The 12,122-nt window shown below is 36.0% G+C and overlaps 1 protein-coding gene across 1 annotated transcript in view; it reads right to left on the bottom strand.

The window, feature by feature from the left end:
- KIAA0825 (KIAA0825 ortholog) overlaps positions 1-12,122 on the bottom strand; it is a 236,229-nt gene that overhangs the window by 100,387 nt on the left and 123,720 nt on the right. The window contains exons 19-20 of the mRNA XM_059492425.1: positions 10,816-10,971; positions 7,538-7,632 (exon numbers count right to left, since the gene is read on the bottom strand). Of these exons, the coding sequence (XP_059348408.1) occupies positions 7,538-7,632; positions 10,816-10,971 (251 nt within the window). The remainder of the gene's footprint in view (positions 1-7,537; positions 7,633-10,815; positions 10,972-12,122) is intronic.

Raw genomic sequence — 12,122 nt, forward strand, 5'->3', positions numbered from 1 at the left:
ACTTCCTCCTCTACCTTACAGGGGACTTGCATGTCTCAGCTCATTACAGCTTACAAAGAAATTGAGATCCCTGTATGGAAATTGAATTACACTACATTACTAAAACTTTGATGAAAAATCCCTTATCTAAAAGTAGAAAAAGGATGAAACAATGCCTTGATGGACAAGACAGACTTTTAGCTTGTCAGCTTGTGTCCTGCAGCCTCTTCCCATGCAGGCGTAGCAAGAAAGTCTATAGATAAGACGAGAAGCTAAGCCACTGTGTACAATCAGGGAAGTCAGTATTTTGAATCCAGTAATTCACATTTATACATTTAGCAATTACACATTACACTTACATTACACTTACAATCACTATATTACTATGTATCTACTAAGAATGGAAACTTGGATCAATAGAGGCCTGAAAGAGGAAAGAGAAAAGAATAGATAAGAAAAATAAACATGCGTATCTCCACTTAAAAATCCCTAGTGAGAACAGGGTTTGAGACAGAGTTGAAAGGAGAGCAAATTATTTACAGATGAAAGGAAATATCTGTTTTTAAGAAAAGCCACCCAAGTCACAGGATAGCAATCACCAGGTTAATTACACAGTGATAAAACAGTGAAGTGCCACACATCCAAGTGATGATTTATAGAATACAAGTACCTAGTTACGAAGACAAGATACATACCTTTAAAGAAACCAATGAATCCTAACAATAAATACACAAATGAATATACCTAGCAGTATTCCCATCAAAGCCATGCTGGTTCCGGGCAGGACAGAGTTAATTTTTGCACTAGCCAGGAAGGGGCATGGCTGAGACCTGGAGGTTACTCTATACCATCTCATGTTGTTTTCTGGGCATGGGGAAAGGTTTTCTCTGGAGCCAGTGGGGTGGAGGGAGCAGTTGGGTGTTATCTCTTGCCAGGGGGTTTCCATGTGAATTGCTTGCCTCTTTCTTGTACCCTCTGTTGTTAGTATTGTTGCTGTTACTACTTGTTTTCTTCATTCAGTGTTGTTTCCAGTAAATTACTCTTGTTTCAACCCATGATGTTTATGTTTTGTGCCTCCAATTCTCCTCTCCACAGCACCACAGGGGAGGGGAGGGAAGGGGGAATGGAGTAAGCAGTGGTTCAGTGGTTTGGAGAGTCTCAGCAGGAGCACTACATTGTGGAATACCATTCCTAAACCAAGAAAAAAGCATATCAAAGGATAGAAAAATGCAGACAAATGTGATTTGAATGGAGAATGTCATTTAAATGGGGAACAAAGATAGTGTGAGACATTATTAGAAGTTTGGATCACAGGTCTCTGCCCTAGCCAACACATTGTGCTTACTATACTTTTGAATACAAAAAGATGTACCAACTTTCTTCTTACAATACTTTCTTCTTTTTCATTCATTTTATTTTCACTTTTTCTAGAAGGCAGGTTTGAGTATTAAAAAAAAGCATCCAATTAGCATGAAACCTTATTTAAGCAATTTTATAGTTGTTAATTAAAGTACATGCTTTTGTATTGCAAGGCTAGCAAAGGCCTCACCATAAAAGACTCCCAAGTATTAAAAAGTAGCTCATATTAAGTAAGGTTAAATGGGATATGGCAATCCTTATGTTTTTTCGCACCTTCTGTTGGAGATTACTCATCAGAGAGTATTTCTTTTTCATATTATTCATCAATATATCTGCACAAGAGAGAGACTGATAACAATCAGAAAAGTGTATTGCATATGGGGAGCCTCTTCTTTAACCTCATTTACTTGTGAAATTCATGCTGTAACTGTATACATGATAGGGGCTTGAATGGCAGTCAAACAGTGTGTAGTACTGTTCCCTTTTGCTTATTGATGTTATGTTCTGCCACCAATGCTTTAGAAGTGCCAGGCAAGGAACTAAGCCTACTTCTGACAGATTTTTTAAAATCACAGTATGGTTTGATTAGCTATGTCAGAAGAGGATAAGCAGACAAAGGATAATCCTTGTGATGACAGATGTGACATATACCTTGTTATTGACCAACTCATTTATGGAACAGGATCCTTGCTTACCCAGAAAGGTCAAAGTGAGATTTTCCACAAAATCCCATTGGCTTTTTTTGGTACATCCAGCACTAGGGTCTAAGCTTGACTTTGTGATTAACCAAAAGATGTACAATAATGGATTAATACCTTTCACCTGCTTCTTTTCATACAGGAGCAATGAGATACTGCCTTTCATAGCCTCCCACGCATTTTAGAAAGTGTGTTATCATATGCATTATAAGGGCATCATTTATAGTAACACCAAGCAGGTGATGATTACTGCAATATTAATGGCATCCTACCTGTTCACCAACCATCATTAATAGTTGACTTGTAACTGTAGCAACAGCATGAATTTCCAACATCCAGCAAATCTGGATACCAAAGATCTGGGAACATCTGCAGTTTGGAAGACAGATTAACATACCTAGAAGTACACTAGATATAAGACTGCTGTCTTCTGCCATGCAGATAAGCTCTCTGTCTTGGCATTGTGTCAGTAACTGCTCTTCCATCATTTGTTTTTTCCACAAACAAAATTGTTAGAGAACTTCCCACCTTTTAATACCCTGGAGGTTTTTTTCACTCATTTCTCAGATTTAGACTTTTGTAAAGTTTTATAAAAAATCTTTGACAGACAACAAAACACATGCAGTTTATTGGCATTCTTTTCAGTTTCAAAACTACATAATAAATTTTTCCACACGTTGATAAACTAGATTTTAAAAGTGCGTTTTCTGGATTTCTAGATAATCAACAACACAATGAATATAAACATTTTCTATAAATAGTTCACCATATGGCTATCATTCTCAACAGATGGTGTCTGTGTATTCACTAGAATATACAAGAGCTATGCAAATTTTGCCCTGCAATCATTCAAAATTATAAACAAGATTTTCTTACTTCAGTTTTATTAAGCTTAAACAAAGTCAAAACACGTAATTTTATCCCTTAGCTCTAATATGGGGAAAAATTGCCACCACTGTATAAACAAATCAATTTGCAAAAGGCAGTACAGTTGAAAGGATTTTAGTAAAGAGACACTAGATACAAGATTTTCTCAATCCTAGGACAGTACTCTGCTGCTAATGATAGTTTTAACCTACCTAAAAAGCTGACCCACCTGCAAACAGTCCAGTAGTTCATCAACAAGAATGCAGTCTGGACTATGTTATGAAAAAATATGTAGTCCAAGGGATCTGAGAGTTTATATCTACTTTGCTGCAAATGTTCTCATATGCATTTGCAATGGCATCACTTATAGTAACACCAATCAGGTGATGATTACTGCAGTATTAACAGCACCCCAGCTCTTCACCAACCATCATTAATACTTGACTTGTAGCTGTAGCAACAGAGCCTACTAGAAAGCCAACAGATTTTATCCAGTGTTAGTAAAAAACAAACTTACTCAATTTTTTACAGTTTCCTGAAAGCCAATATATAAACATCTCCATGTTTTCAACTTTCAGAAGTTCAGAATCTTTATTAACACATGACCAAAAGTTGGCTAGATACTTGGCTATCCTGTTCCAACTTAAAATTATTTAAGCTCATATCACTGTATAAACATTTTCTGGAAAGTTCATCTTGAGCTACACTGGCTTGTCTGTTGGAAATCAAATTCTAATTTTTAGTTTAGACATTTTTATAGCATTTATTATCCACTTGAACAAATATTAATTTCTATAGTTTTTCAAACTTGTTACTATTTCTCACCTGACACACATGGTAAAAGTAACACATTCCCATTCCTCTCTTAGTTATTAAGTTGTTAATATTTCTGTTCAGAAGGTCCTGACTGTTGTTGGCTTTGCCAGTCATGAGTTCTTCTCTATCTATTTCTATAGCTCCCAGCGTGCTCCTGTAGCAGGATCTACATAATTCCAACTAAATCACTACTTGTCCCTGCACAGACACCAGCTCTTAGTGCAACATCCCTAAGCGTAGAGGAGGGAATCTCAGCCATTCCTCTTCAGAACTGCAAATAACTGCAATACTGGATAATAGCTTCACATGTTACAAAAATGTCTCTTTTTTTCCTCCTCTTTATAGTGACAGGAATATCTTTACATTATTGTAAGGTATTCTAGGCACCTGAAAGTCCTGCACAACTGCAGACGGCAGGTCACATCTCAAGAAGGTCATATCTTCTAACCATGTACAAATTGCCAAGATATTCCTCTGAAAATTAATGGTCATAAATTTAAATTTTATATAAAGGAGAGTACATGAACAAGAAGAATAATGCATGGTAGTGTGCTCTGGAATTGTGCCTCAGTGTTGACAACACATGAGCTTTTTGCCTACTGCTAAGTACTTCTTGCTGATTTTCAACACACTGATTTGGTCAGACAATAACAACTGTAAATTTATGAGCAGGACACTAAGTATAAGTCAAGATATGCATAATTAAATAACAATTGCTCTTCTTGCTTTAATATGTGTATTAGAGGTAAGGAACCCCCATTTGTTATTGGAGTAGCTAAAAGGATGGACAAGTGACAAGTGAGTCCAAGACTTGAAAAGGCGTATGTGTGTAGGATATTTTTTAAAACTTGTGTAAATCAAGTTCATAGGTTAGTTGAATGTTAATGGTCTTATTGCTAAAAGATACTGTTTCAAGTATAATTGAGAAATACATTTTAACTTTTATTCTTCCAGTTCAAACTATATACATAATATATACACATACGTATTTTTTATTTTTGAGTAAATTAAAATCAGATGGGTTAAAGTTTGTTAAATTGAATGGCCTTAGAGCTTGCTAAATTGATGTTTTGTCAAATGCTTTTTATTGATTCAATGTTGCTTTTAACTTTTTCTTAAGATCCCTGATTTTCTCAAGTTTGCCAGTTAAGTTTTTACTGTTTTGATTCTTGAGGAGTATTTTGTTGCTATTCCTCTCTTGCATCTAACTCACGGTACATACATAAATCCCTGTAAGCCCCTTTCAGGGACTCAGTGAGAGGATTCCAGAGCCTTATAACCACCACATCTTTAATTTGACAAATTTCCTGGATGCTTTTACTTTGAGGATCACAGGAATGCATGGATTAGATTCCCATCACTGTGTGAAGCCAGCAATGAGTAGTAGACAACAATTCATTTCCTTTTTAACCAGTCCTAAAAGTATTTTACTTTCCCCTAACCACCAACTAATTAATTTGCCTAACACTTGCTGGCTCTGGGACAATGCTCTCATAACACCCTCTCACCTAACTCAGTTATTAACTAGGTTAGGGGAGCACTTCCCTTGTAAATGAGTCCCCTAAGCATTTTCACATTTTTTTTCCTCAAAAGAAAGACTGTGCTTTTAAAATTTCATATGCAACTGACAGTATTTTTTCTTGAAATATGAAAATAAGTAAATAAATATCATTCTAACATCACTGTGAACTGGTGAAAAAAAATTTGCCTGCAGAGACATAACTATTCAGGGAAAGCTTCAGCATGTGTCAAAGGAAGGAGTAATTTAAATATTATGGTGCTCCACTTTATAAAATGATGGTTCTGAAACAGCTCAAGTACTGCCTGTGGTTTTGTTTAACTCATCTCAGGAGGGAAAGAGTAGAAACAGAATAGGTCCACCATAAATGGGAGGTCAAATCACACACTCATTCAGCTTGAACATTAAGTCTTGAGCACAAGTAAGGCTGATTTATACAGTTCCAGAAAGGATCATGAAGAATCACCTAAAGATAGGGCTCACTTGAGTCTTACTGCAAAGCTTGTTCATGTGGCCACAAGAACAGCTAGAATTGTCCTAGTCAGCTGGAATGTATGAGCAGACACACTTAAGCTATGACAAAAATAAAGTCAGATAAAGACCAGGTGTGCTGTCGATGCCAGCTGCTATGGCAGATTCTGGATCAGCTATTCTACTTTTTATGATCACAGTGGATCTAAATGATGTGCTGGTTTGCAGAGTGGTTGAAATAATAGATCCATGCTCTAATCATTAATTACTTGCATAATGTCACTTCTAGATGAGAATTTCCTTACCATGTAGAAGGGCAATGAATTAAGACATTTTCAAATTAGGAAAGATGACAACAATTAGGAAATTAATTAAAATTTTAAAAATAGATGATATGACAAGGATGTGAAATACAGAGATGGAGAGAGGAGGCACACACATGATTTCTTTCTGAGAAGGCACACACATGATTTCTTTCTAACATCTAAAAAGACATCAGAAGAAAAATAAAATGTGTTTTAAGGGAACAGTGAATATGAAATGTCCACACAAAATATTTCCTGTGCAAATCACAGCAGCCCTTTGCTCCCTTTGGCTCATATTGATGACAATAAAATGAAGCAAAGTTCAAGAACCAGTTTTAGTCTATGAGCCTCTTTTAAAAGGACAATCTACTTCATTTTTAATGAAGGACATGAGATAGCAATCAACAGGAGAACCATCAAAATAAAAAAAAATAGTACTGTATTTTCTCTGACATTTAACACAAAAAGTCTGTGAAGTTTCACATTCTGTCTGGTAACAGGTAACAAAGGACATCAAGAAGAGAACTGAATAACAGATTTTTGCTAGCATGACTTTTTGTGCAATTAAATTTTTGCTAGTATGACTTTTTGTGCAATTAAACTTCTGGGAAAGAACAATTTGGGTAGGGAAAGAAGTAATCTTATCCGAATTAAGATGGAAAACTCAAAACAGACTAAAAGTATTTTATATATGAAATGAAGGAAGAATTAAATGTTTAAGACTAACTGCTAGTGATGAATTGAGAAAATGAGACAGAAACCCCAAAACATTTATGACATGCAAATTCACAGACTTTTGAAATCGTCACTCTAGTTTCTAGCTAGATGAACAGTTAGTTCAAAAGCTGACCGATAGGATCTTACTAGGTATTATCAGGAGGATTTAGAATTAAGAAGTGAACGTCTTAGTTCAGTGTGCAACATGTAAGTTTTCACAAGTGACAAATATTAACAAAAACAAATAACAAACAAACAAACAAACCACACAACCCCCCAAACAAATTCTACCTAAATTTTTCTGAATTTAAGAAATTGCAGTTTCTGAATTAAGCAGTTACATTTTACAAGTGAAAAGGCAATAAAATATGACGAAAAGTTTTATTAATTGAAAACTATTAAGGAAACACTTTCTATTTCTAGCTACGCTTGTTGTGCCCCCAACTGAATTTAAGATCCTTTGCAACTTGAGTAAATAGAGCCTAAATTATGTGCTGAAATTTCCCTGAGCAGGTTTGCAAAAGTTACTAATTTTTTCCAAAGCTTCGTTTAAGTGCAATATCAACATATATTCATATACTTCTGTCTCAGAAAGAACAAATTATACACCTCAAAACAGGAATTGAAAGACATCTGAGTATGGATCAAATACTACAGAAAAAATGTGGCTACTTTTTAAAACTATGTATTTTAAAAGAAATGCAGAATTTGCTTTACAAATTTCACCACTAAAATCTTTGTGAATTCACTATTATAAAGTCAAAAATACAAAAGGAAAATGTGATGATTTGCCAAAATCCCGTTACCTGTGTGACAGCAGCACCTTGAAGGCCATCTGATTCAGTCCCAAGTGACCTGGCAGCAAGCTTGACCAATCCCAGTTCCATTCAGTAATGGCTGACTGTTGATACATGGAAAGAAGCTAGTTAGTTATTCATCAGCATTAATATGATCAGTACATTAAAGCTCCAGCTGTGATATACTAACAAAAGAGGGGGGTCTAGAATGAGGACTTAGAAAGATGTTATCAATCATGTCCACAGAAGAAGGTTTTTATTCCAATAAAATGGCAATTAATTAATTAGGGACATAGCCACAGTTTATAAAAAAACAAATCAGCTTTTTTAACCATTATTATTCCAACTGTTGATGGCATTCTGATCAACTACTTTGTCTGCGAGCTTTACTCTTTGTCCAAAAAGCAAAATAGTTGGTAACTTTCTATATAACAGCAATTTGTATTTTCTGCTGTCAGCAAAAAGTTATGTAATGAAAAATTTGGCATAGCTGGAATTCGAGAAGTAACTTGTATCATAATTAGAGTGATTTAATGCTGTATTATAAACAGCATTAAATCTAGAAAATAGGAACATGTATAACTCCACAGTACTTATGTAATAAACAAAAGCAATCTACATCATCAGTGGGCAGACAAGAGACCATACACAACATTCTTATTTTTATAAAACAGTCAATCCTGTTGCATAATGTTCCTTATCGTTGTCAGCAATGGTCAAGTAGTGACTATAATCTTCTTGGGAGGAAAGAGGTACAAAGTATTACAATAAGTATTATTGCCGTAATACTGAAACGTCACTGAGTAGTAAAGAAAAAAATGTTTAAGCAAGTCAAAACAATGAAAATAAACCTAAATAAATAGTAAAGTATAACTTGGAGTGTATCTTTTTCTTCTTACAGACAGCACTTGGTTCTTCTGGGAGAGCAGAATCACTGCAATCCCTCCTATTCCTCCCATCTATATTTCATCACTTTCCTTCATCTTACCTAATTTACTCCCTATCCCCCACCTTTGCCAGGCATGTTAAAGTAAAGTAGAAAAACAAAGGTGAAATACAGAGTACGAAGGGGAAATAAGGGTAACCAGAAAAAAACAAAATACTGAGAAAACAGAAAGCAAATGAAAAAGAAAAGGTTCCTTGTCAGTGCTCTGGCATCTTTACAGGCACTGGAAATAATTTTCATTGGAAACAAGGCACTCAGCTATACTCATCACTGTTTTATAAATGGACAGTCCCACATCACAAATAAAGGTACAATTTAATGTTAAAGGGAACTGAACTATTTAATAACATCATTAAACCTGGAAATAGAATCAGAGGAGAGAATTATAGAATGATTGAGGTTTGAAGGGATCTGAAAGATCACCATGTTCCAACCTCCTGCTATGTGCAAGGCACATCTTTCACTAGAACAGATTTCTCAGAGCTCTGCCCAGCCTAGCCTGGAATGCTTTAAACAGATGGGGCAATCACAGCTTCTCTAGGCAACCTGTTACACTGCCTCACCACACTCACAGGAAATAATTTCTTTCTAATATCTAATCTCAGCTACTGTATGTTTGAATCCATTCCCCTTTGTCCCCTTTACATGCTCATGTAAATTGTCCTTCTCCATCTTTCTTGTAAGCTTCCTTCAAGTACTGCAAGGCTGCAATTAGGTCACGCTGAAGCCATCTCTTTTCCAGGCCAAACAATTGCAATTCTCTTGCCCTTTCTTCATAGGAGAAGTGCTCCGTCCACCTAGTGATTTTGCTGCTCCTCCTCTGGACTGGCTCCAGCACCTCCATGTCCCTCCTGCGCTGGGGACCCCAGATCTGGATGCAGCACTGCAGGTGGGGTCACAGGAGCAGAATCAACTCCCTTTACCTGCTGGTCATGCTCCTTTTGATGCAGCCCATCAAACAGTTGGCTTCCTGGGCTGAATATGAGGAAGAACTTCTTTACTGCCTGGCTGACTGAGGGCTGGAACAGACTCCCCAGAGAGACTGTTGAGTCCTCCTCACTGGAGATACTCAAGAACCATCTGGACACAATTCTCTGCCCCTGTGCTCTAGGACAGCCCTGCTTGAGCTGGGATGTTGAGATGCTGAGATGACCCACCATGGTCTCTTCCAATCTCACCCATTCTGTGGTTCACTGATTCTTGATTGGAAGGTCCCTTCCAACTCAAGCTATTCTATGATTCTATTGATTCAAAGATTCCATAAAGCATGCTTCTCTGGAGTGAGGAGCCTTGAGCAGCCTTGTGGAATTGGTATTTGTCTCCTTTTTCAAGATATTAAGACTTTTATTGCAACAGTACAATGATTGTACTGTTCATTAAACAAGTAAGAAAAACAGCAATATAACTGATGAAATAGACCAAAATAGTCAAAACTGGAGAGATTACACTGTATATAAGCAGGGCTGAACTGAAAAAGGATGCATTTCCACACAAGTCTGTAAAGTGAATTTTGTGTCACTGTGATACCACATCTTTTCAAATACTTGAATTGAATGCTGGAATCAAAAATGCTGATGACATATTAAGAATATATGAGAAACTATGGCATAAGATTTTTTAAGTACAAAAGTGGTATCAGAAACTATCTAGCATTTTGTGTAATGAATTGGTCATGGAGTGCTCCAGCAGAGATTTAGGCAACTAGATCTCTTTTCTTTAACTGTTCCATTATAAGGAAACTAAATTCTAATAAGAAAATTGTAATCCTTTACATATTATGAGGATGACTTAAAGAAAACCAGAAATGTATGCCTTTTGTGTGTGTGTGTGTGTGTGTGTGTGTGTTTTAACTCACTTAGTCTCGCTGTTCTGTAAAATCTCTGTATTTCTAAAGCATTCTTTACTTGACTGTTCAACGTATCTGTGAAAGCCCCACAAGGAAGATTATAAATATGAACTTATAGTTCTGATATTCTGATATGATTTTTCAAAGGCCTAAGACTAACCCTATGTACTATTGCACAGATGTAATAAAAGTTATTGCTATTAGGGGCTTTCCCTTATCATATTGAACGCAGAAAGTGTAAGTATATGCAAATTGCTCTTGCATACAATAATTCTGATCAAGGAAGAGGCCAGTAATGGCTTTTTGAACATCATGATATTGTAAAGGGTACCCTCATTACACTCCCAAGAAATAATATACCTTTCTGCTTCATTAAATGTGAACACACATAAATAAGTCTCCATTTCCATACATTCAGTCTTTATCATTATCATGATCATAATAATACCAACAAGTAAAAATATACTATAACCAAGGTTTCAGATTTTCACAAACCTGATTGAATACTTTTGCATAAGATTGTCTGTACACCTGGAAAGGGTTGAAGACAGGCTGCTCTTCTCTGCCCTTCAGTGTCAAAGGCAGATATTGACTCGAGGTAACACCATCTTCAGAAGAATTCTCACAAGACAGCTGCTCTTTCAAATATTCCTTTTGGAAGAAAAAGCAACCACAGAATAGTACAGGCCACCTAGCTTTCTATGTGAAATTTGCCTACATTTCAAGCAGAAGTTTGGAAGATAAAAGTTCTTTTTAATACAATGGGGAATTAAAAATCTTTTTAAAAAACAGAAACCTTTCTAACAATATCACCCTTTTACAATGAACAAGAAATAACCTCGGAAAACATGCACCCAGCTTGAGCAAAACAGAACAATCTAACCTATTGCTTTGAAATTCTTGTCAATTTATTTGTATGAGTTCTCAATTTATATATACATATATATATATGTACAAGGTGTATGTAGAAGTGAACAACAAATGTTTTTTGAGACTTTTGAATTAAACTTCTTGGAAAACAGTCAACCATTACTATAAATCAATTCTTTGATTAACATCTTGTAACCATGTTGTTTAAACATAGGAAATAAATATTCTCCCACTCTTGAAAGCTATTTTTAGCTGCTTAAACATTCAAGGACTAGAAGCAGTATGATTTGCATTGCAATTTTAGAAAATATACTGTAACAGATGCATTATTATTTTGGACACCATCTTTTCTGTTTTCACTTCTTCGACTACTATGTAAATAAATCATCATTGCAGGCTAATAAAGTGTTTTGATTAAATAGAACCATTTTATGAAGAACTAGATAATGAAACATTTACACATCCATTTGCTGGACTAACTACTGTGAGTAAACAGTTTATTGTTATTAAAATGAAATCCATTACACGGAGAAGTACTCAAGGTGAGTCATTAGGATGGGTGGATGCAAATGCTCCTCTTATTTGCAGTAATGCCGAGGTGGAATAACAGGCAAACTATCTGCCAAGGCATCCTGTGCCTCTCAGTAGGTCTTTCTAAAAGAAGAATTTCATCATCTGTTTAAACTTACCCAATTATGGCCTGACCTGAAAGGCACAAATTCAGTTTCAGGCCACACAGACTGTAGCTGTTTCTCCCTTGTGTTGGCACTAGCATATGTTGTGAAATCAGCCAGGAAAAAAAAAAAGGCTTCATCCAGATAAACAAGCCACATGATTTCTAGTACTAGTACAAAGGGGGGGCCTACGAATGGAAAAGCATGGGGGCAAGAGAAAGAGAAGGACTGTCTCTCTGCTGGTTGCAATCAAATGTC

Source organism: Ammospiza nelsoni, chromosome Z (assembly GCF_027579445.1).
Source record: "Ammospiza nelsoni isolate bAmmNel1 chromosome Z, bAmmNel1.pri, whole genome shotgun sequence".
Lineage (NCBI taxonomy): Eukaryota > Metazoa > Chordata > Aves > Passeriformes > Passerellidae > Ammospiza > Ammospiza nelsoni.